General features: G+C 38.3%; 2 protein-coding genes across 3 annotated transcripts; both read left to right on the top strand.

Annotated features, from left to right (window-relative positions):
• The first annotated feature begins 516 nt into the window (after positions 1-516).
• On the top strand, positions 517-830 carry LOC131396324 (uncharacterized). The gene has a single exon (XM_058528583.1). The coding sequence runs from the start codon at positions 672-674 to the stop codon at positions 828-830; it is 159 nt and encodes a 52-aa protein (XP_058384566.1). The 5' UTR covers positions 517-671.
• Positions 791-25,923, top strand: IFRD1 (interferon related developmental regulator 1). Of its 2 annotated transcripts, XM_058528559.1 has the most exons (12): positions 791-964; positions 4,914-5,018; positions 5,158-5,242; positions 6,315-6,439; positions 8,075-8,232; positions 12,500-12,550; positions 12,642-12,820; positions 12,903-13,011; positions 18,532-18,666; positions 22,672-22,800; positions 23,213-23,308; positions 25,161-25,923. In XM_058528559.1, the coding sequence occupies exons 1-12, from the start codon at positions 874-876 to the stop codon at positions 25,248-25,250; spliced, it is 1,353 nt and encodes a 450-aa protein (XP_058384542.1). In that variant the 5' UTR covers positions 791-873; the 3' UTR covers positions 25,251-25,923. The 2 variants fall into 2 exon arrangements, with proteins under 2 accessions (XP_058384542.1, XP_058384553.1); XM_058528570.1 differs by lacking the exon at positions 18,532-18,666.
• The last annotated feature ends 50 nt before the right edge of the window (positions 25,924-25,973 follow it).

A 25,973-nucleotide genomic window follows, 5' to 3' on the forward strand; every position in this document is an offset into this window, starting at 1 on the left:
TACACGACTAAGTAGATTACAGCACACTTTTTTTGGAAGTGGGAGGCACATAGCTCTGAACCACAGTTCAATTGTAGATATTACAATGATCGCTAAACTAATTCAACAACTAAAACCATGCAAATGTTCCCAAGGAGGGGTATGGCTGCGCCTGGGCAGAGGCCCCATGGAGGTAGGGGAAAAGTTAAAGAGGAGAACGAGAGCCTCTGGAGAAAGATGAGCAAAGAGGATTGCGTAGCTCCCAGCTGGAAGCCAGCTGTCGTCATCGGGCATACCCGCTGGATTGCTCATTACCAGTGACCACCCCAGTCAATTCCAAGGCGGGGCCACCCGGAGGCAGGGGAGGGGTCATGAGAAGGCAGGCAAGCGCGCAGAAAAGCAAGTTGGGCGGAGCTGGGAGACGAGCCCCGCCCCCCGGCCTACTACCTTTCCCAGAATTCAGTGCGGCCACGAAGACTCGCTCCCTGGGCGCCGCTGGCAGACTTGCGGCATGGGATTGGTAGTCGGCATCCATGAGCCGCGCGAAGTGGGACTCTGGTGGGGAGTGCTATGGGTATTGGCTAGGGAGAGTTCGAGTCCCGCCCACGGGTGGTGACGACAGGCGGCGGTCTTGCTACTTAAGGCGTCGTGGCCTCGACCGCCCCGCCTTAGCTCCCGCGCTAAAGAGAAACATGTATCGTTTCCGATTACAGCTCTTCACGGGGATTTCTGCTGCCGCCACCGCCCGCTCTTACCCCCGCCGCTTCTCGCCTCTCTTGTTAGCCGAAGACTCGCCTCTCAGCCGCCGGCCGCACAGACGCACGAGTAAAAAGTGCAGCTCTATCGGCTGATCTTCGCTAAGCTCCGAGTTTAGGCGGCACCGGGCGTCCCACGATGCCGAAGAATAAGAAGCGGAACACTCCCCACCGCGGTGGCAGTGGTGGAGGCGGCTCAGGGGCAGCTGCAGCGACGGCGGCGACAGCGGGTAAGGGGGTATCCTCGCCGCCGGCATCCCGGTTGCCGGCCTGGCTAGCGAGTCTTTTGGTCTTGGGCACCGCGGGAGTTGTAGTTCTTTCCCTCCAGACGTTTGCGTCTGCGGGGAGCCTGGCCTAGCTGGCGAACTACAATTCCCAGCATGCGCCGGGGGCCGTACCTCGCGCGATTTGGATCTGGCATGCGAACCGACCTCTTGTTCGCCACCCTTGGGGACGAATGGGTCCTTGGGCCTGAGAGGGAGTCGGGTCCGGGTGCCGGGGAGCTGTGGGGGAGAGGAACTTGCCTCAGAGGCCGGTGCTTGCTTCCAGAGGTCTCGTGGACGTAGGGTGGGGCAGAGCTCGGAGTTGTGTCTGTCCTGTCACTTTTCGCCTTTGACCCCCTGGCTCCAACATGGAGTTCTCGGGAATGCCAAACGTCCGGCGGGTTTGGACCGGCTCTTGCGTCACGCGGCCTGGCCTTGCGCCGTGGGGCCGGCGTGACGCAGAGGCACCGGTGTGGCATCCCATTCAGCTGCCTTCTTGCGCATCCCGCGTGTCCACCTGGCCCGGCGGAGGCGTCGGAGGCTGGGGGCCACTGTCCCAGCCTAGGCTCTGCTCCCCCCCCCCCCCCCCCCCCGCTTGGTACCTGTAGAAATCCCGGGCCCCCAGCTGCACTGCGACCAGTCGAGGCGACTCCCCGGGGCAGAGACCGCGTTGTCCTTTGTGCTGCATTGTATAGGTTCTCTGCCGTGAGCCCGAGATAGGCGAGAGTGGTGAGGAGCTTAGGCTGCAATTGGCGAAAAGTTTAGGTTTTCTGTCTCCTCACTGCAAGGTTGAAGCTTTTCCTGGATGGGTAGGTGCTCAATTGAATTAATGATTACTACTAATTATACAGTTAAGAAAAAAAGACTTAAAGCAGAAGATTCTACGAGACACCACACTAAAATCGAGTGTTAAAGTAAACTGGGTAAAAGCATCTCATTTGGTAATTGTTGTGTTGAAGTTCTGAAGTTAAATATTGAAATATCCTCACACGTTATCACATCAGAACTACTAGTAGCCATTAGGTATTTATCAACACAGTTCCCACTGTGACCCCCACAATGATATTGCTTTGTTCATTAGAAAGTAAATAGGCCAGTTTTTTTGTTAAAGATGCTTGGAAACTGCATCTAAAAAGCTTTCCTATAGAATTTATAGCAGCACGGAAACTTGTAATCACATATTAAACATTTAATAATTGACAATAGGAATGAATTGTTATAAATGTAGTTTTTTTCCTTTTCTTTGTATCGCTCTATTTTAATTGAATGCTCTCGATGTTCATGAAATTGGTTCTTGATCAAGATGTAAAGTACATAATTAGTGTGCCGTGGCATCTAGTTGCTCTGCGTGAATCTGGCATACCTCTTACTTTTCTTTGCTTAAGCTTTTAGTCGTCTCAAGTAAACATTTGAATTCTGTCTAGAAGATTCTTATTAATTTTATTCTTTAAGTTTATGTTTTGTTGATGAAACAAATAATGGAGAAGCAGCAAGCTAAAGTCATTTTGAAAATGGTAATGTTGCTAATCACCTCCTTGAATCACAAACATTTATTCCCTTCTGAAGCTTCCAGTCTAGTCTCCTTCCTTCCTGGTCCTTACAGAGTAACCTCAGATGGCAGTGGGGTTGCCTTTCCAATTTTACATTGAAGCTCATTGGTGACCTTTCATCAGACTTATTGCTGATGCCTTTTTGATTATTTTCAGTAGAAAAGATATATGTAAGCAAATATGTGTATGAATTTTAGCATATATAAGGAAATGAAAAAATTATTTGATTAGTTTATAAAACTATACATGCTTTGAATATGTTGTGACGTTTACAGTAGAACTGAACTGTGCTTGCCTCTGGTAAGTGGGGTATGGGGGTGAGATTTACTTTTTTAAAACCTTAATTTGGTTCCATCTGAATGTATTACTTATTCACTAAATAAATGAATAAATAATAGTTGAGTGTAAGAGATGGAAAATTGCCACAAACTTGTACTTACCTTATTGGTATTTTTAAATGGCATCTAGAAGAAATAGGATTCAAATGAGATCTTCACAAGCACAACCAAAAGATAACCAGCTTCTCTCTGTCTCTTTAATGGGTTTTCCATTTAAATTCTTTATTTTTTAAGTTAGGGGAGGGTTCGAGGAAGCTAACGAAATTGACCTCTTATACAGTATGACAAGTGTACGCATACTTGTCATAGCACTTAATTTGAAGAGAGCATTTTTGGGAAAGAACAAAACCTTGTCAGTAAGTCAGTCCTCTAAGAAATAAGGACTTTGTGTGTCTAGAGTGCTATCTCATTAGTGGTACTTAGGATCACAAAGTGGGTGAGTTTGACGTAGATATCAGGCATTCATATAGGATTCTTTTCCTTGATTTTTTTTTTTTTAATCTCTCTTTCCCTTGAGTCTTGGAAAATCACTGAAACTTTAAAGAAGGGAGCTGAGTAAGAGCTGCATAGGAAATACTCTTCTTGACAGTTTAGAAGTAGGCTGAATATGAAAAATAAAAAATATAAGTCGATCTGTTAATAAATGTTAGTAAAAGTTAATCAAATGACTCTCAACTGTTGCCATGACTTCAAGTCATGAAAACAAATGAAGATAGATCCAGAAATAGACTATGATCTCATAGATCTTTGTTTATTTCTCTCCTAAGCATTCTGATTAAGTAGTTTTGGGATCTTGGCTTCATTGCTTATTCTTGATGCTTTACTACTTTGATTGGCACTGTTTATTCCCTTTGGGATAGCAGGCAAATTTGTAAGGCCACTTGGCTTCCTGTGTTGATTTAAAAATCTGCTAAATTCTCTTCTCTGTTTTGATTTAAAGAAAAAAACAACAGCAACAGGCTTAAACTTAAGAGGATTTAAAAAAAACTTATTTTAAGATAGTAAATGTCGTGAATTTCTTGAACATAGGGACCTAGTGATCTTTGGTGCAATCTTAGATTTTACTGATAAGGAAATGGGCTCAGAGGTAAATCAGGTGACTCAAGGTCACTTTTGGGGCAGAATTTGGGACTTATTTTAACTCAGTGCTCAGTGTAATTCATGACTAGGCAATCCTTTTATTAATATGAAATTCCTACAAAAAAAAACTGACTAGAAATGACAGTGACTAGGAATATGGATTTATTCCTTAGGTTAATGAAGTTGAGAGAAAGATTCTAATTTAAAAAAAAAGAGGTTATATTTTTTAGTGACAGCACTTTCACTAACACAACAGTAACACATTAGTAATGAAACAGTAACACAACATTAGTAACGCAACAATAACACATTTTTAAACTGTTGGATACTTCAGAACCTTTCTTTTAAAGGTAATTTATCTAACTGGCTTTTATGCTATATCAAATACCAAAACTTCTATTTTAAGCCTTTTTTCCTCTCTATTCAAGTTATCTTTAAAACTATCATCTCTTAACTCCTTAAATTCCTCTTCATATAAGATATGTGTAACCTAAAAACTAATCCGCTCACTAAAGTTTACTAGTTTCCAGTCATTCTCGTTGGACGATATATTTGTCTTATTCTGATGATGTTCTATGACATCATACTCTATATTTGGATCTGTTTTCATTGTCTTTATGATTTGAAGTATTGGTTTGGAAGTAGTTTTTTCATCTGTAATTCCAGTTTTTGTATCATCAAAAACTGGTGCCCTCATGTTAGATGACTGATATATTTCTGAACCTGATGTATATTGTAAAAAGTTGGTGCTGTAAAATATGTATTAGGTGAAGTGACTTATTTTAGAAATACTTAAGTGTGTTCTTTTGTAATATAATCATCTTTTTTCTTAAATAAGTTTGGGTTTTTATTACTTGATTTCTGTTAAGTAAATTTAAAAATTCTTAAGTTAAATATTTATCTATATGGCAACAAAATCATCTACCTCCGCTCTCTTTTACCTAATAGGTGGTCAGCATCGAAATGTTCAACCCTTTAGTGATGAGGATGCATCGATTGAAACAATGAGCCACTGCAGTGGTTACAGCGATCCTTCCAGTTTTGCTGAAGATGGTATGGGTTTTAAATTTGCAACTTTAAGTAAAAGGATGTTTTAGATGGAAGAATTCTTATAGCTAAGGTATACTATTACTGTTCCCTATCTGCTTTTTTCCTACTTAAATTACGGTGGTTGGTTTATACTGTTCCTTAGGACCAGAAGTCCTTGATGAGGAAGGAACTCAAGAAGATTTAGAGTACAAGTTGAAGGGATTCATTGACCTGACCCTGGATAAGAGGTAGGAAAGACTGGAAACTCTTCATTCTGGGTGATTCTATCAGCCACCTTATATACATATATATATAGTATGTACAGTTCTCTGATTTAACAGTATGCATTTCTAAAGCTTGATTTGTTTACTTGGGACGTTTTAATGTTTCTTGTTCCTTTGGACTTTTAATGTGGATAGGAACATACCACTAGAATTTAGATTAATTAACTCAGATTAGTTATTGTTCTAGCATAATAGAACATAACTGTACTTGATTATAATTGGAATGGATTTGTTGAATTAAAACTTAATCTTCAGTAGAAGGGACAACTAAACTTTGCATTAAGCCTTTTGTCTTCTAATTTTGTTACCGACGTGAAAAATATCAAAGCTAAATTGTTTTCTTATTTCACAGTAGCTCTAGAACTGACTTAAAACAAATGGAATTAAAAAGCCCAGAAGATGCAATCATGAACTCTAGACTTTTTTTTTTTTTTTTTTTTTGTGAGGAGATCAGCCCTGAGCTAACATCCGCCAATCCTCCTCTTTTTTTTTTTTTGCTGAGGAAGACGGCCCTGGGCTAACATCTGTGCCTATCTTCCTCCACTTTATATGGGACGCCGCCACAGCATGGCTTACCAAGCAGTGCGTCGGTGCGCGCCCGGGATCCGAACCAGTGAACCCCGGGCCGCCGCAGCGGAGCGCGCGCACTTAACCGCTTGCGCCACCGGGCCGGCCCCATGAACTCTAGACTTTTGTAGTGTTAAAAACAATGTGAGTTTACTTTAAAGGGTAATATAGGCGAACATGTCTTGTACATTGAAACTATAAAATACTATGTAGTCATTTAAATTTGTGGCTATTCAACTAATAAGCAGAAAAATGCTAGGATATATGGCAGCTTAAAAATGTTTTGTGTAATAAAATGAGTTGTAGGTGAAAATTAAATTATTATTGGAAAATGTTTAGGGCTTGATGACAATTAGATTAAAAAAATCTTTAAATAGAAAAAATTGAAAGGAAAATAAGTTTTTAAACGTTATTGACTAATGGTACACTTCAAATGGATCCTGTTTGTCTTACATTTTGTTTTAAATAGTGCGAAGATAAGGCAGGCAGCTCTTGAAGGTATTAAAAATGCACTGGCTTCAAAAATGCTTTATGAATTTATTCTGGAAAGAAGAATGACGTTAACTGACAGCATTGAGCGCTGCCTGAAAAAAGGTAATGTCCTTATTTTTGAGTCACAGGCACAGAACTGAAAAGGAATTTGGTATCTTCTTTGCAGTAACATTTGTTAATGGCACTAGAAGTCTAGTTCACTCATAACTTTATAATTGTCAAGGAATACACCATACTTGTTAAAACTCAAAATCAGACTTACTGTAAGGTTTGTTTTTGTTTATGTGATCAACAGCTTGAAACTAGGAAGGATTGGAGTGGATTTTCATCTTTTGTTGTATCAGAAGAGGTGATGACCATTCTCTTATATATAAGAAAGAAAGGCTTGAAAGTGTGTGTCAGATGTCAACAAAAAGTATTATTAAAAAAGCATCCTACTTTATTTTTTCTAAAATTGAAAAAGTATTATAGTTATCTAGCTCATTTTCTCTTATTTAAAACATCAGTCATAGCTGTGGATGACATCATTTTCAGGACATCCTTAGAATATTTGAATTCTAGAACTTTGTAATAGAGATTCTGGAATTCATATTGTTATAATCATAGAACTTTTAAGAATAAAGAGAGAGACCTTAAAGATTAAGTTTAGTATTAGCAGAGTTTTTAGTTGTAGGAACCACCAAAATTAAAAAGATTTGGGGCCGTCAGCTTAATTATTTGCCAAGTAAGAACATAATGAAAATAATTACCTTGTATCATCACTTTATTAACAAAATATTTCTAAGACTAAAAATGTGGGAAGCACACGTGCTCCTTTACATTGAAGGAGCTTAGCTTTCTGTCCTTATTGTTCTCATTTTGCCTCAGGTGAAAGCTTTGTCGAGAAAGGATGTTTCACAACCTTTCATCTAATCCACCTCTCTCATTGTATGGAAGAAAGAAGGGCCTAGGAAACGTGAGACTGGGTCTTAGGTTAAATAACTTGTTAGTGGTGTAGTTGATAGCAGAACCAACTTTTTTGAGATATTACAATGGCTTTGTTAAAGGTGTTTACATTGAAACTGTCTCCTGTAAGGTAGCTGGACTAGGTGACCTTTAAAAATTCGTTCTAACCTGCATATTTTATAAATTTTTAATTTATCAGATAATAACTGAAGTTCAAAGTTTATTCAAACCTTTGGTGTATACAATTCTCAAAAGAGCTAATTTACATTTACCTTTATAGTAATGTATTTTCTATGGTTTTAAAGAATCCCTTGTTTTTAATCTCTAATTTTAAAATTTTTAGTAGGGGCACCCTGAAGGTTTAGTTTACTTCATGGGCTGTGTACATCTGAAATGCTTGGGCTACCTGAGCACTGTTCTACGAGTACATGAAGGATTTGGAAGGTCAGATTGGCTTGAAACACATTATTTTGCTGAACTAACATTGTTCCCTTAAGATAGGTGTTAATCTCCATTTTACTGATGAGGAAATCTGTTTGAGAATAAGAGTAACTAGTTGAAGATCATTTGGCTAAAAAGTGGTCACTCTAGGATTTGAGTGAGATCTGTTTCCAGAGTTTGAACTCTTTAACCTCACTAGGTTTATAGCTCGTGTGAAAGCCTGGAGCATATTATGGGTTTCGTAAGTTGTAGATCCTATTTTGAAATTAAACCAGTTTGGGAAATTGCTGCCTTAATAAGTTAGTCTAGTGAAAATCATTTGTCATAGTTGCATCTTGGCCTCTTTTACAGGTAAAAGTGATGAGCAGCGTGCAGCTGCAGCGTTAGCATCTGTTCTTTGTATTCAGTTGGGTCCTGGAATTGAAAGTGAAGAGGTTTTAAAAACTCTTGGACCAATCCTGAAGAAAATAATTTGTGATGGCACAGCTAGTATCCAAGCTAGGCAAACTGTAAGTATAAGATTTTTAAGTTTATAGGTCTATCTAAGCGTGACACCACCCAGACATTCTGATGAATAATCTAGGAAAGCAGCATTTTTTTGAATGGTAGGTTTTTTGTTTTTTTTTGTGTGTGAGGAAGATCAGCCCTGTGCTAACATCTGCCAATCCTCCTCTTTTTTTGCTGAGGAAGACTGGCCCTGGGCTAACATCCATGCCTCATCTTCCTCCACTTTATATGGGACGCCGCCACAGCATGGCTTTCCAAGCGGTGCATCGGTGCGCGCCCGGGATCCAAACCGGCGAACCCCGGGCTGCTGCAGCGGAACTCGAGCACTTAACTGCTTGTGCCACTGGGCCGACCCCCTTAAATGGTAGGTTTTTACTAACATTTTATTCTAATTTCTCTTTTAGTTTTAGTAAGCAGAATCAATATGACAGTTGTTAAATTTTCTGAGACTCCATAGAGCATCCCAGATAGAGCAAATTTCTACTGAAGATCATATACAGTCAGATGTTGCTTAATGACGGGGGTGCATTCTGAGAAATGCATCATTAGGCAGTTTGGTGGTTGTGTGGACATCATAGAGTATACTTACACAAACCTAGATGATATAGCATAGTACACGTAGGCTATACAGTGCTAATCTTATGGGACCACTGTTGTATATGCTGCCTGTCACTGACCGAAACGTCTATGTGGTGCATGACTGTATTGATATAAAATATAATAAATACTGTGTTGAGTTATTTAGGATGACTGTAGAATTTTGATTGGAACTTAAAGATATGGTCTAGACAATGTTTATTGTGTGGTTATTTTTTATTCTAAGAAATGTAATGGGGTGTTTTTAAAAATTTTTGGCTGCTGTGGCCTACAAGTCCTCATGAAAAGCTGAATTCTATAATTTACATGAGTGGATTTGGTAGATGTAGGAAACTCTGACTTATGAAATATTTATCTGGTTTTGGGGTTTGGAAAAGCTTTCATTCTCTAATTGATATTTACCACTTATAACACTTGACTTTAGATTGTGGGTTTTGGGTTTTTTTTTGTTGTTTGTTTTTGGTATGCTAATAAGTGATTTAAATGATCACATGAACGTGAATCTTAATGGAGCTTAAGAATCTTAAGAGTCTTAATGGAGCTTAAGAAATTACTCTTAGTGGATTTGAATCTTAAGCTGTTTTCCTAACAAGAGAACCAGTTCAAGTTTGAAACTTTTTAATACTGATTATTCAAATTAGCTTCCTCTTTAGTATTACTTAAGGCAAGTGACATTAATCTTTGTATCAGATAAACTCTGAAGTCTTAGTGGCTTAATAAAACTTTATTTCTCATTCAATCACTGCCCAGTACGAGTTGGCAGGGTCTCTAGGCATCCATCCTACAGCTCTGCCCTACTTATAGGTCCTCTCCAAATGGCAACTATAGTAGCTAGTAGATAAGGAAAACAAGAGGACAGAGGCACATCCCTTCTGCTGCAAGTTCCTTGGTTTACCAACTGTGTGGAATAGTCTAGCTGTTTTCCTTGGAGGCAAAAAAGTAGGAGTTTGGTGACTTGATAGGAATCTCTGCCCTCTAGTAGTTAGTAACCCTGAAATATTTAATTAAGCTTTTGCTTTTTACCTTTCTGTCCCCCCTTTTTGGGTAGTTTTATGTAACTATAGGGGTATTTGAAATGTTCAACAGAAAACACTATTTGTTAGATATTTGGAGCCATCACTTAATTTTGGTTGCATGTGAGTTTGTTGTCGTTTAAAGGCATTTTCTTCACAGGCATTTTCTTCATACTTTTGCTATGAATTTTTTTTTTTTTTTTTTTTTGTGATGAGGATTGGCCCTGAGCTAACATCTGCCAATCCTTCTCTTTTTGCTGAGGAAGACTGGCCCTGGGCTAACGTCCATGCCCATCTTCCTCTACTTTATATGGGATGCCGGCACAGCATGGCTTGCCAAGCGGTGCGTCAGCGCGCGCCCGGGATCCGAACCGGTGAGCCCTGGGCCGCCGCAGCGGAGCACGCGCACTTAACTGCTTGCGCCATGAGGCCGGCCCCGCTATGAATTTTTTTAAAAGAACTTATCAGCCTTCTGCATATTAGCAGAAGGAATCTTTATTAAATGTAGGCAGTCCTAATTTTTAATCTACTATTTCTCTTAGAATAATCAAAAGGAGAGATGTGCCTTGCTTCTGCTGCTTACTTAGGAGAAGGGATACAGATTGAAATTTTCCTTTACTGAGAATAGTGCTTAGGTTACTTATTTTTCTTTTAGATAAGGAAGGTTGGCCCTGAGCTAACATCTGTTGCCAGTCCTCCTCCTTTTGCTTGAGGAAGATTGTCCCTGAGCTAACATCTATGTCCATCTTCCTCAATTTTGTATATGGGACGCCCCCACAGCATGACCTGATGAGCAGGGTATAGGTCTGTGCCTGGGATCCAAACCCATGAACCCTGGGCTGCCAAAACACAGCATGCAAACTAAACCACTACGCCACTGGGCCGGCCTCTAGGCTACTTTTTAATTTTAACAATGTCCAGTTTTTATTAGGATGAAATAAGAAAATAGTGACACCAAGCAGATTAATATCACAAGGGTCCTCATAGTACTGGAACAGAATGAGCTGTGAATGGTGACTTTAAAGACTTAAAGCTATAGTGGTACTTGGAACAACATGAGGGAATTTTTAGTGACAACATATGGAGGAAAGGGAAATGGAATATTATAAAGTCTTACAGATTTCGAATTCTGGTTTTATATGATTAATTTGTTAAGGCAATGTTCTGAAAATGGATGGCTCCTGTTTATGTTGCGATAGATTGTTTGCATATAAATACTGTATTCTGAGTCTCTTTTATTAGGTAAGCTTTACGTTGGTAATCTTGTAGTGTACCCACTTGTTTAGCTCTTTTCCCCACAAAAGGTGATTATAGGATTCCCGGCTTCTTTTCAACATATTCCAAAATAAGTAAAATATGAATTAATGAGATCCTTCTTTAGGTGGAAAGTTTGAGGACAGTGATTTAAGTTTTATGAGATTTCTCCTCCTGTTGCTTAGTTTTTGGAAGCTCATTTTTTTAGAAGTTGTCACAGTAGAGTTTACATAAAAACAAACGAATATACAGTCTGTGCCGCCTCACGACATTTTGGTTAACAATGGACTGCATATATGACAGTGATCCCATAAGGTTAGTACCATATAGCCTGGGTGTGTAGTAGGCTCTACCGTCTAGGTTTGTGTAAGTACACTGTGATGTTTGCACAACGATGAAATTGCCTAATGACGCATTTTTCAGGACATCCCTGTTGTTAAGCCATGCATGACTGTCAATTGTTTTTAAAGCTTAAAAACCTATAACAATGTATTTTAAAGATTTTTAATAGAGAGAACAGATTTCCTTATCACAAATGTCCAAACTTATTTCTGTCTTTGAGCTGGAGTTGAAGTTTGGAATGATCTGCTAGATTAATGAAGGAAGACCCCAGAGAAATAGAATAACTTTCCTAAAGTTGTACTCTGAGGGCCGGCCCCGTGGCTTAGCGGTTACGTGCGCACGCTCTGCGACTGGCGGCCCGAGTTCGGATCTCGGGCGTGCACTGATGCACTGCTTGTCTGGCCATGCTGAGGCCGCGTCCCTCATGCAGCAACTAGAAGGATGTGCAACTATGACATACAACTATCTATGGGGCTTTGGGAGAAAAAAAAAAAAAGGAAGAGGATTGGAAATAGATGTTAGCTCAGAGCCGGTCTTCCTCAGCAAAAAGAGGAGGATTAGCATGGATGTTAGCTCAGGGCTGATCTTCCTCACACAAAAAAAAGTTGTACTCTGAGTTTGGTAGCAGAGCTTGGGCTGAAATCCACTTCCCTTAACTCTTGATCCTCTATTCTTTCTCTCTCTTTTTATACTATGCTTGGGATGTAATGTAGTCATGTAGGTGAGGGAATTTTTTTTTTTTTTTTTTCTTTTTTTTTTTTGTGAGGAGGACTAGCCCTGAGCTAACATCCAATGCCAATCCTCCGCTTTTTTCTTGGGGAAGACTGGCCCTGGGCTAACATCCGTGCCCATCTTCCTCTACTTTATATGGGACGCCGCCACAGCATGGACTAACAACCTGCGATCCTCGGGCCGCTGCAGCGGAGTGCGCGCACTTAACCGCTGTGCCACTGGGCTGGCCCCAGTTGAGAAAATTTTCACATTGAATTATAAAAGCAGGAAGATGTAAAATTAATAAGAAAATGACAATCATTAATATCTGAATTTTCTTTTTTTTTTTTAGTGTGCAACTTGCTTTGGTGTTTGCTGTTTTATTGCCACAGATGACATTACTGTGAGTAGAAAACCTTTGACTCCAGTTATTTGCACATTTCCAATTTAAGGTGGTTATCTTATTGCATATTCTTACCTTATTCATATATTAGGAGCTGTATTCAACTCTGGAATGTTTGGAAAATATCTTCACCAAGTCCTATATCAAAGAGAAAAATACTAGTGTTATTTGCAGCACTCCTAATACAGTGCTTCATATTAGCTCACTTCTCGCATGGACATTATTACTGACCATATGCCCAATCAATGAAGTGAAGAAAAAGCTTGAGATGTATGTATTTTTAGTTTCACATTTTATAAAAACATTTATTGACATAATTGTGTTCACATAGTAATGACTAACTATTTTCCAGGCATTTCCATAAACTTCCAAGCCTCCTCTCTTCTGATGATGTAAACATGAGAATAGCTGTGGGTGAATCTTTGGCACTTCTGTTTGAATTGGCCAGAGGAATGGATAGTGTAAGTATCTGATGAGTAGAGGAAAAAACCTTCTGTCACAAGCACCATTATTCTGTCATTACTTTCACAGTTAAGAATTGGGTGATAACTTGGGAGCATGGCCAGCTTGAGAACCTAGTGATGGATTGCCTTGCTTCTTGCCAGTGGTGATATCATACTTTTAAGAACATAAACCAGTAGGGTTTTGTAGAGCAACGTTTGAGTGAAGTTCATTATACTTAATTGTTGCTCTCTAAAAAACTGATATTTGGGGACGCACTCTACTACCCATGGAGAGAGTTGTGTCTAGTATAATCTGTGTGAAGGTACTTGGATTTCTCAGATATGGACACATTAAGGTAATTCAGGCGTGGATGCTTTATAATAAATGTCAGACAAATGGATGTAATATTAAGTCAGCATAGGTTTGGGATCAGATGAGTTTAGTCACTGTTGTTTAACTTCTCTAAGCCAAAGACACAAGCACACATGGCCCTTCAGATGGGACATGTGCTTTGCAGTTGTTCATTGTGTTCAGTGCTCATGGATGTTCACTACCACAGTTTGGCTTTCAAAGGTCTTTGAGTCTATGATAGGTGACCCACTGTCCTGGTAGTGTCCCAGGTTTAGCCCTGAAGTCCTGCATTCTAGGAGACACCTTGTCTCAGGCTAACTGGGACATTTGGTCACCCTGGTTTGTGACCTCTATTGTGAACCTTGGGTTACTTACTAGGTGATTTTTAATATAAGGAGAAAGACTGTATTTCCAGAATGAAACTTTTTCTGCAATTAAAGTTATTTAACAGTGAGTAGTTTCAAATAGGATTAATACATGTTCTGGGTTGCTTTAGTCCTTCACATTCCATTCTAGGCCTGTGTTTAAAAAATCTTTAGGGTCTTGACATTTATTTCTGGGAAGTGTCTTTCCCTAGGCACCCCACCTTTTTTCTTGAAGGATAACAAGTAGGAATGAAAAGTAAGTTGTTAATGGTGTCAGTAGCTAACAATTCTCCTTATGTGAGAAATTGGACTCAAGTTTAGCAATCAGTTTAATTCTATTGAGCTGGTTAATGGCTCCTTAACCTCAAGGCTCAGAAATCAGATGTCCCAGTTTTTAATCTTATATTCATCTCCTGGCTAGAAATGGTAATTTCCTTTCTTTTTCCCTTGAAATACATCTTAAAAGTGAACTAATAAAGCAATTTTAATTATGCATGTTGAATTTGTTTGAATTTGTGTAAACATAAATATATTACCACCCACATATCTTATGTTCCCTGGCTTAATAAATTATATGAGATTGCCAAGAGAACTCATCCAAACATGTTTAATTTGACCTAAGTTCTTGTCAAGGACAAAAATGAACTGAGTTATAAAACAGAACCTAGTGTTTTGTTTGCTATTTTTGTTGAGTAAATAAACTTTTTGAAAAGGAGTGAGTGTGTGGTGGTAGCAGTAGGGATTAAATCAGGTGTTGGTAAATACATAGGTTGATTAAAATTAGAGTTCTTCTAGCAAATGTGTGGCATTGAATTATTTGGAGCTTTTTGCTAACATAATTATTTTGTGATATTGTTAACCTGGAAATCCAGCAGTGTGATGAATTCTGCCTGGGGGACTTAGAAAAAAAAAACTTCTGAAGAGCTGACTTTTAGGTTGAATTTTTAGGAATGAGTTGGTGGAATATTAGTAATAGGTATTTGTTCAAAGTTGGCCTGAGGTATTAGTAATTCTTCATGAGAGCTTTCTTAGTTTACTATGTGTGTTTACCGTATAACCAAGCAGGTAAGAGTGTACTCTGTAGCCACGCTGCCTAGGTTCAGATCTCTCTTCCGCCCTTACTAGTACGATGATATTGGGCAACTTCTCTATGCCTCAGTATCTTTATCTTTAAAATGGGGAAAATAATAGTTACCACCTCATAGTGTTGTTGAGAATACATGATGGGTACAGTATAAATAGTAGCTATTACTATACGGTCATGTGTTGCTTAACGATGGGGATATGTTCTCAGAAATGCATCATTAGGCGATTTCGTCATTGTGCAAGCATCATAGAATGTACTGAAGGGAACAAAATTTGCCACCTCAAAATGTATCTCTTTAACATGAGGATTATTTTAGGCTGATTATTTTTAAGAAACAAAAAGGCTCAGAAAGTTTTTCTTGTTATGTCCCCCTTAACTGCCTGAAAGAATTTAGATAAAAAAACACGTCTCGGGGCCGGCCCGGTGGCGCAAGCGGTTGGGTGCGCGCGCTCCGCTGCGGCGGCCCGGGGTTCGCTGGTTCGGATCCCGGGCGCGCACCGACGCACTGCTTGGTAAGCCATGCTGTGGCGGCGTCCCATATAAAGTGGAGGAAGATAGGCACCGATGTTAGCCCAGGGCCGTCTTCCTCAGCAAAAAAAAAAGGAGGAGGATTGGCTGATGTTAGCTCAGGGCTGATCTCCTCACAAAAAAAAAAAAAAAAAAAAAAAAAAAACACGTCTCGGGGAAGGTTGAGAGCTGTCACCTGAGCTATCACCTTAGCATAACATAAGCTAGGTGCCTGACAGGGAAGAACCTAGAAAAGCCTGTTTGTTGGGCTCCCCTCTGTGTTCTGTTTCTTTGTGGCCAAACACTTGTTTTCCAAACATTGGCTCTTTTTCACCTAACTTGTGAATTGACTTCCTTCCTTTTCAAGTCCCTGACCTTCTCCACCCCAGCATCTTCTTTTGTCTTTAGCTGAGGATGGTATTTAAGGTGAGGGCTTTGGCCATTTTGGAGAGTTACTCGGTTTTCCTGGGTTTCTCCCATGTATACATGTTATTAAACTGTTGTTTGTTTTTCTCCTGTTAGTCTGTCTCACGTCAATTTAATTCTTAGACCAGCCAGCAGAACCTAGAAGGGTAGAAGAAAATTTCTTCTTCCCCTACAGTACTTACACAAACCTAGATGGTGTGTGTGTAGCCTACTACACACCTAGGCTTTGTGGTATAATCTCATGGGACCACCATCATATATGCAGTCCATTGTTGACCAAAACGTCGTTAATGTGCTGCATGACTAATTGTTGATTGAATTGAGTGTTACTTCCCCCTTTCCTTCAGTATTCTAGTAGTGGCCTTTTAGGAGCTCTCTAGGGTATCTTAAAATAAGACAAAGACTATTTAGTGGGCAGAAGTACATATCTTGGGGCCACGTCATGTGTTGACTCAAGAAAATATACCAAAATATAGTATAGTCAGACCTTCTCCAATTCTCCCCATTCCATCTCCCACCTAACCTGACAGGAGAAGTGCTGCAGGAGAGAGAAAGAGAGACAGACACACACATACACACATGTACACCTTGTTGTGTGATAGTGATTATTTTCTTTTTTCCTTTTTGGTCAGAGTAAGGTATTTATTTGTATCTCCAGAAGCCCTTTTTTATTTGTCCCTGGGTGTACAGTTTTTCTGTATACAATCATGCATTGCTTAACTAGGGGGATGCGTTCTGAGAAATGTGTCATCAGGCAATTTCGTTGTTGTGCGAACATCATAGAGGGTGCTTACACATACTTAGATGGTATAGCCTACGCTATATGGTGCTAATCCTGTGGGACCCCTGTCGTATATGCCGCCTGCCCTTGACCAAAATGTCGTTTTGTGGCACACGACTATAGTTATCCTAGATGCCAATAAATTGGCTTTTGGTTGCTATTTATGGACTATTTTTGTTATATTTTACATTTTTTTTCTTTCTAATGCACGAGCACTTTATGGAGACACTTCCCTAAGATATTTAACATTTATTTTTCTAAGTTAGGACTGTATTGAACTCAATGATTCAGACTATAAACTAGATTGAATTTTATTGATTGCTGAGCTCAATTCCAGCAGATTTGTCAACGTCAGTACTGTTGATATATGGGCTGGATAATTTTTTGTTGTTGGAGGGAGGTGCTGTCTTGTGCATTTTGGGATCTTTAGTAGCATCCCTGGCTATGCAGCCATTAGATGCCAGTAGCCAACTCCTCCTCTCCTAGATGTGACAACCAAAAGTGTCTCCAGACATGACCAGATGTCCCCTGGGAGGTAAGATTGTTGAGAATCATTGGCGGTGGTTCCCAGTTGTTAGAAAAAATTAAGATAATGTGTCTCTTAATTTTTGGTTTATTTGTCCATATGTATTTTTAAATCTTCCATACTTTTTTTTCTTTTTGGAAATACTATAAAAGAACAAGTAGCCAATGAAGTGAGTAGGAAACTGCCGGTGCCTGAATGTACTTGTTTTCTACAAATAAAACTATTTCCATCCTGTTATGATGGAATCAAATTTATTGGAATTTAAATATAGAGATCAGCATAACTTTGATCTGTTTTAATACCTTATCAGCTTTGATAATTGCTTTTCTAGATGTAAATCTTAATAAGTGTTGTCTCCAGCTACCTCAGACATAGGAGGTTGAATAGGAACATTTGAAGAAAACATTTGCTAGAACAGTTAATAATAAACAATCTCTAAAATATTGACAATAAGAAAATATTTATTTAAAGTTAGAATATCTATTGTGTTAATTTCAAGCTTATTTTCCACAAGTATAATAATCTTTTTTATTTTAGACATTAAAAGAAATATTTATACTTTTTGAGATTAAACAGTTTTATATATACAATTTGGAGAATGCCCAGAATAAGAGCTGCTTATTTTAATGGATAGAATAAGTTAAATGATTGTTAACCACTAATGCAAAAAAGGTTAAACAGGCATTAATACCTAGAACTGGAGATTGGTCACCTGGTTTCTGTAAGTGTCTGCTCTAGTTTTGGTTGGCTAAATAACTTTGAATCATCTTTTAGTTTTTAATGTGGTTGTGAAATGTAGTTAGGGAATAAAAACACCCAAAATAAAGAGACTTCATAAAAATATAGCCACTTAAACTGTTACAAGGAAGCCCATAGTCAACTCAAGGTAATAGCAAAGTAATATATTTTGTGGCTTCCCTCCAAAAGGGATTAAAATATCTCCCTACCTTAAATAATTTAATTGCCCAGTTTGTGCACCTAATGTGAATACCTTATTGCGTATTTGAAATATGGCCAGTAAAATAGAAATTAGATACTTTAAAAAGCATTACTGATAGCTTGTACTTTTGGAATTAGAATGTTTGGAATTCTGGAAATGCGTGCTTTGGGAACTGGGGAGCCAAAGAATAGAAGCTGTATTAATATATGTGTATCTGACTCTCACTAAACTTCTGTGAAATCTCAGTAATGTCTTAAATACAGTAGGAGCACAATAAGCATTTGTTGAATGCATCTGGATATACTTGGAAGGGGAATGTTAATTGTTTGGTGGTAATGTATCATCTTATAGTTAGCATTTCTGGATTAAACTTTTGCATGATAATATAAATGTGATTATGGGTGCCTATGTGCCAAGATCTCTAAACAGCTCAAAGATTTATGTTGCTCTGTGCAGCGCTGCTAGATATTTTCCAAGGTGGACTGTTCTTTGTTAGAAGAGGTTGGGGGAAAAAAACAATAAAAAACTAAACCAAATTGTTTTTGTCTGACCAGGACTTTTTTTACGAAGACATGGAGTCTTTGACTCAGATGCTTAGGGCTTTGGCTACAGATGGAAATAAGCACCGGGCCAAAGTGGACAAGAGAAAGCAGCGGTCGGTGTTCAGAGACATCCTGAGGGCGGTGGAGGTAGGCCTCTCAATGCGTTAATGGCTACTCATTTTGACGTTAGATTGTTTCCGACCAAATTTGACAATTGCGTCATTTTGTTGATGGAACTTCACCTTTGACGAAATAATTTCCTCATTTTAAGACTCAGTGGATTTTTTTTTTCTTTTTGTGAGGAAGATCAACCCTGAACATCCAATGCTAATCCTCCTCATTTTTTGTTGAGGGAGATTGGCCCTGGGCTAACATCCGTGCCCATCTTCCTCTACTTTATATGGGATGCCGTCACAGCATGGCTTGACAAGTGGTGTGCTGGTGCGTGCCCGGGATCCGAACCACCGAACTCTGGGCCTCCAAAGTGGAGCGTGCGCACCTAACCACTGCGCCACAGGGCTGGCCCCAAGACTCAGTGGATTTTTAACAACATAAATGAAGACTTTTTTTTTAAACAAGGGAAAATTTAATTCTCAAGATAACTCTTTTTTGGGGTTAAAAAAATCAAGAAGATTGATAGTGATAGAAATGCATTTCACCTTGGTGTATTTGCCATCATTTAAGCGATGGTGCTTGCTTAGCACATAGATATTTAGTATAGTGTTTGTTCGTTTGTTGTTTGTGAGGAAGATTAGCCCTGAGCTGACATCCGATGCTAATCCTTCTTTTTTTTCTGAGGAAGATTGGCCCTGGGCTGACATCCGTGCCCATCTTCTTTTACTTTATATGAGATGCCGCCACAGCATGGCTTGACAGGTGGTGCATCGGTGGGCGCCCGGGATCCGGGCCTGCGAACCCTGGGCCACCGAAGCGGAACTCATGCACTTAACTGCTACGCCACCGGGTGGCCCCAGTATAGTATTTTTTTGAATACTAAATTATTGCTTACCCCTTAGTACCTTTAAGCAAAGACCTTTATGATCTCCCCGGGAAAGCTAGGTGCTAAAATCTGAAATAAAACCCAACATTTTAACAAGGTCACTTAAAATCATTATCTGATGCTCAAATCCCTTCTATAGTCCTCTAATCTGCTTCAGTCTACCTGGCAAATAAATTGACTTAGAAACTCTCAGGGGTTAGAATGCATAGTTAAAATGAACTGTAAGATAAGAGGAGTCTTCTTTGGGAAATACCAAAATCTTTAACAATATTTTTTGTGGCCAGTAAAAGTATTTCTTGGATATAAAGGGTAAATTTCTTGGATATAAACTGCTATCTGATAGGGCAGTTCTTTTAAGAATAAATGTGTCACCAAAGAGTCATTCAACCTGACATATATATGAAATTTTAGAATGGGAATTAAAAAAAAGAGATGCTAAGGCCCCACTCAGATGTAGTTTTGAAACATTCTGGTGATTCTCCTATGTAGCCTGCTTTTAAGAACTACTTTTTCTTCATTTTAATCTACATTTAAAAAAGTAAAACCTAGGGTATAAATTAGCATAGAGATCCTCTGTGATCTAAATTTTTGGTTAATGTTGACTCTAATTGCATTATAGTAACATTTTATATTTACTCTGCATTTTATAAGCTAAAAAACAGAAAAAAACCCTAATCTGAGCAGACATCCACATTAAGAATGGAACTTATTAGTCTTACAATTAGTGTGGCAGTGTCCTCAAATTAAACAAGCCATTTTTTTGAGAAATTATAAGCTATTCCTAGATTTGGATCCTGTAGGCTGCAAAAGATAAAATGATGACATGTCCTAGATTTTTGGATTAAACCTGATTTCAAATTTTCTGTCTTAATGCATCCTCCATGGGTAATAGATTTTAAGGGGGGACAGGACCTGACAGACCCTATTGATAAACCCCTTAGCCCAGGCCAGCCACAGAACATGGCACTGATTTAACAGGCCTCTTGTGCCTGTCAGGCACTGCTAAAAGTGAAAGCCCTCTGTGTGTCTCCTAATTCTGTCCTATAGTGATCTCTCTCCCAGGGCTTATTCACCCTCTCCTGTTCATCTGAGGAGTTCAAATCTTTCCTTGCGCTTTGAGTTCCTTGTTCTTCCAGCCCTGCTTCAGTGCACCAGCCAAAGAAAGATGTGTCCTCAGAGCCTTGCTAAGTGTTCTTGTCTCTTTTCTTTCATTGGAACACAGCTTTCTCTGAAGGACCCTACTTCCTTGGTGGATCTTTTACATGAAGATTGTTCAGCTGTTACAGAGGAGAATTATCCATTTTAGGTGTAGTTGTTGCTGCCATACCATTTCTTTTCATCCAAAAACCCTTCTTGAAGCTCATGTATTTCTTAAATCAGCAAGCATTTAATATGTTAGGTGCTTTACATCCAGTTTTCTTATTTCAGTTCCATTATAGCTCTTAAGCAATAGAATTATCTTTTTAAGGAAAAATGGAGACCAGAGGAATAAAGAACAGAAAGTAGGAAAGCTGGAATTTAAACCCATTGAACTGTGCTGTTTTTCAGCAGGACCAAATGCTGCAGATAGGTCAAGTGAGAAAGAAGGAAAAGTGTCAATTGGATTTGTCAGTTAGGAGGTCACTGGTGACCTTTATAAGAGCGACTTCAGTAGAGTGATGAGAGAAAAGCTGGATTGAAGGATTGAAAAGTGAATGGGAAGTGAAGAGGTGGAGATGGTGTGTCTTGACTATTCTTTTGAAAAATGTGGCTGTAATGGGAAGAGGAAGAGAGTTGATCTCTGGATTGTGGGCGAGTTTGTTTTATTTTAGATGCTCAAGACAGTTTGTGGGAGAAGGAACCAATGGAGAAAGGAGCATATGAAAATAGGAGTGAAAGATTGGGAATATGATGTGGTTAAAGAATAATGATTAGTCCTGAATTGGGGAGGAGAGTCTGTCTATCTGATTTAAGAGACAGGAATAGGCAAGGATGCAAATGAGTCTATAGAGAGTTCTTTCCTGGTGTCTCAGTGTTTTCTGAAATAATAGAATCTTACCGGTTGTTTTTGAGCTGCTGTAACAGACTAGGTACTGTATGTGCTTCTCAGACATGCTCTGTCTTACACTTCTAATAACACTATGTGGTATAGGTATAGATAACCACATTTTACAAGGGAATAGACCCAAAGAGGTTAAATTACTTGCCAAAGTCACAAGCCAATGAATGGCACATCCAAATAAGTGTAGAGTTCACGTTCTTTTCTATTACATTGTATGCTCTGTCTGCTGAGAGAGAAGGGGGCTTGGTAGATGTGGGGAAGGTGATTAGAGTAGTCCTGCCCTGTCAAGTTCTGTCGCCTTCTTTCTCCTGTCCCTATGGCTATCAGCTATTCCCTTCCTGCTTAGTCTTCCATATTCATGATTCATCAAAGAACGGAGCAGCCATTTTTTTTCATCTCAAGTTCTGTCACCATTCTGGATGACTTCTCTGTCCGTTTGAAAAACGCTATGCTATATTTCTTGCAATGGCCTTTGTTTCCGTTTCACTGGGGCCCCCTCCCATGGTTATACTTTAGAAATTGTCCTCTGGCAAAATTGTTTCATCTCTGAAATCTTCAACTTAGATGTTACCTCTTGTTTTCTTCATAAGCCTGCTATGTTAGACCGTTGGAGCCCACTGGTTGCTGGTCCTCTCCTTTTTGGTTGGTCTCTTAACCCCATTTGTCTTCGCTTCCTTTCCTAGATCCCTGCTTCCCCTCAGTTCCATCACTGGCTTGTGGGAGCATCTTGTCTTTCTGACTTGTCCTGCAACCTTCTCCTCTCTCTCCCCATCCCACTCCTCAATCCTAGACCAATACCGATATCTGACTTTTTCTTCAAGTTTGTTGAGTGCTATTGAAATGTAAAAACATTCACAACACTGTGATTTTGTCTTTAATATTTATCCAAACTTAGTTGTGCCTTAAAGTCTACCATAACTAGACAAATTTTACACCCTTATATATAGGATAATACTTTTTAGTCTGTTCACATTCAGAGATGGAGGTATCCGTTTAAACCATATTGTCCACTTATCTTAATGTATATATGTGTATTTAGAAATTGTGTTTATGTAGGATCTCTTGAGGCCATCTTAGTCCCTCTTATAATTTTGGTTCTTCTGTTGGTTAGGAACGGGATTTTCCAACAGAAACCGTTAAGTTTGGTCCTGAACGCATGTATATTGATTGTTGGGTCAAAAAACATACCTATGACGCCTTTAAAGAGGTTCTTGGATCGGGGATGCAGTACCACTTGCAGGTGAGTGGGTAACGTCCTTTCTATACGTTTGCTTTTAAATTAGGGAACGGTTTTGAATGTAGCTCACTTAATTGGCTTTTGAAGTTACTTGAATATACAGAATGCTTTCCAGATGATACAAAACAGTAAATTTATTTTTGACAGTAAAATTGAATAAATGTGAAACTGGTTTTTTTTTGTATTGTTTGTCTGATGGAGCACTATTGATATCTTTGTATGAAAGCAAATCGTTTGACATAGCTTTTTTGGATTCAAGGCAATGGAAAACAATTTGTTCTCATAATGAGAAACAGAAAATGAACTAAGTTCATTTATAAGCTCCACATAACTTCTACTAATCACATTTCACTTTATGTAATAAAAAAGAACTGATACTTAATACTGAGCCTTATAACCTTTTTCTTTACCTAAGTCAAATGAATTTCTTCGCAATGTGTTTGAACTTGGACCCCCAGTGATGCTTGATGCTGCAATGCTTAAAACAATGAAGATTTCTCGTTTCGAAAGGGTAGGTTTTAATTTTGTTTTCAACAGAACTAAATACACCAAGGAAAAGCAGAACCAGAGCTTTGATTCTGCCAGGTGACAGGTGTTTAGCTGTGTCTGGGGGGTTTTAGTTCTTCATGATTCTGTCACAGAATAGCTATACTAAAAGTGTAGAAGCATACACTATACTAAAAGTGTAATGCATTTCGAGTGGAGGAGGTTTAAGGAAAACATTTTACCCATAGTTCTATTATCTAAAGTTAGAAATTATTTTCATTTTTTTGTTTTCTTTTGTTCTATGAAGGTTTCATATTTAAGAATAAATATTTACACAGTGCTTCTTTGGTACCAGATAACTGAGCCTGCTTAGTGAGTACCAGGCTCATTTTACAAATGAGGAAACTGAAGTGCTCAGAGAGGGTTTGTGTCATTAAGTAGTAATTAATATTTTCACTTAACATTCCAAAATTCCTAATTATATTTTTATTTTTTTTACTGAGGTAAAATTCACATAACATAAAATGAACTGTTTTAAAGTGTACGATTCAGTGACATTTAGTATATTCACCATGTTGCACAACCATCACCTCTGTCTAGTTCCAAAACATTTCATCACCTCAAAAGGAAACTATACCCGTTAAGCAGTGGCTCCCCACGCCTGGCTGCTTGCAAGCACTGATGTGCTTTCTGTCTCTATGGATTTACCTGTTCTGGATATTTCATGTAAATAGAACCCTTTGTGTCTGGCTTTTTTCACTTAGCATGATGTTGCTGAGGTTCATCCATATTGTAGCAGATATCAGTACTTCCGTCCTTTTGTGGCCGAGTAAGATTCCATTGTATGGATAGACTACACATTATTTATCCATCCATTCATCAGTTGATGGGCATTTAGGTTGTTTCTACTTTTTGTCCCTTGTGAATGGTTCTACTATGAACATTTGTGTACAAGTTTTTGTTAGAGTACCTGTTTTCACTTCTTTTAGGTATGTACTTAGGAAATGGCGTTGCTGGGTCATGTGGTAATTCTATGTTTAACTTTTTAAGGAACTATCAAACTCTTTTCTACAGCATCTGTACCCTTTGACATTCCCACCATCAGTATATGAGGGTTCCAATTTCTGCATCCTTACTAACACTTGTTATTCTCTGCTTTTGTTTTTTTATTTTAAATTATAGCCATCCTAGTGGCTGTGAACTGCTTAATTATATTTTTATAGTCTTTAAATTTAATCATTTTTATGGCCGTATAATTGTTGGGTTTTTAATAAATGTTAATATTTTTACATACTTTTCTCCTTTGAATTATTTCTTGGAAGAAATCCTTGCATGGAGTACAGGGCTGGATTATGACTTTTTGATATGTATTGCCAAATTACCTTCCAAAGGTATTCTATCATTTTTAATTGTTTCCAGCAATGAATCAAAGCATGTAGCTATTATGCACATATTTGACAGCATTGGGTTTTATAATTTTAAATATTTGTTAATTGGTATTAAAATGGAACCTCATATTTTTCCTCATTTTAATTGATAGCGTGGTTGGACATTTTGTTTACATTAGTTTGTGATTTATCTTCTCCTTGATCAGATTAAATGTTGATGTACTTTTTTTTACTTTCTCACTGGAATTTTTTTGGTATTTTACATATTTGATTAGTACTTTTCTTAATATAGATAGCCATTAACTAATATATATGTTAGTTTTCCCTCTTGTTCTTTGTGTCTATGTGTTTCATAAACATTTAAAATATTTCTAGGGCTGAATTAGTTCATTTCTTTCCTTTGTGATTTTTATTTATCTTTTTTTATTATTTTGCAAGAATATCTTAAGCCTTAGTGACTCACGTATATTTTCCTTTTCTTTGTTTTAGCACTTATATAATTCTGCAGCCTTCAAAGCTCGAACAAAAGCTCGAAGCAAATGTCGAGATAAGAGAGCAGATGTTGGAGAATTCTTCTAGATTTTCAACACTTGAAAACTACTTTCTAATTTCCAATTTTTTCTTTTTTTGTAATTTCTAATGTATTTAAACTCTAGAGACAGTTTTTATCTTGGGTCAACATAGATAGCTTTTGTAGCAGGGTTTATATTACTTATAATTTAATGTACAGTGTTACAAATGGTGAGTTCTGATTATGGAATATTCTCTGTAAATATCAGTAAACATGAATAAAGTATTTGTAATGTTTGGTCATTTTCTATTTATGAAGAAAGCAAAAATAGATTTCACATGATATCCTGATGAGAAAAATTATTAGCCAAGATTAAATTTCTTGTACTGTGGTTGTCAAAAATATTGATTGTTCTGGTATAGATATACAAAGTATTTAACTTAAAATCTTAGACAAATGAGTTTTGGATACAATTTTGGGAGCTAGTTCTTCTGGAAAAGCTGCTATATTTTTAATTTCAAATGGAACCTGATAATTTTAATTTTGTCACTGTGATCAACAAAGGGAATTATACCATGAGACCTTACAGTTGCACTTAAGTGCAGACCAGCTATTGGGAATCATGATGAATTAGCGTATGGATTGCTAACCTTGACCTCTGAGGGCAGTAACACTAATTTTATCTGCTGTGTAAGACCTTGTACTCTTTTATTTTGAAATAAAAATCTTTTCACATTGAAAGTGCTTCTTTTCTAATAAAGAAACATTATTTATGGTTTTGAGGTGTACAG

This window comes from Diceros bicornis, chromosome 3, assembly GCF_020826845.1.
Source record: "Diceros bicornis minor isolate mBicDic1 chromosome 3, mDicBic1.mat.cur, whole genome shotgun sequence".
NCBI classification, from domain to species: Eukaryota; Metazoa; Chordata; class Mammalia; order Perissodactyla; family Rhinocerotidae; genus Diceros; species Diceros bicornis.

Bases quoted from the DNA above. Each gene is read 5' to 3' on its own strand.
- LOC131396324 (XM_058528583.1), top strand. From the start codon at position 672: ATGTATCGTTTCCGATTACAGCTCTTCACGGGGATTTCTGCTGCCGCC.
- IFRD1 (XM_058528559.1), top strand. From the start codon at position 874: ATGCCGAAGAATAAGAAGCGGAACACTCCCCACCGCGGTGGCAGTGGT. The intron at 965-4,913 runs GTAAGGGGGTAT...TTTACCTAATAG, and splicing joins AGCGACGGCGGCGACAGCGG to GTGGTCAGCATCGAAATGTT. The intron at 5,243-6,314 runs GTAGGAAAGACT...TGTTTTAAATAG, and splicing joins GACCTGACCCTGGATAAGAG to TGCGAAGATAAGGCAGGCAG.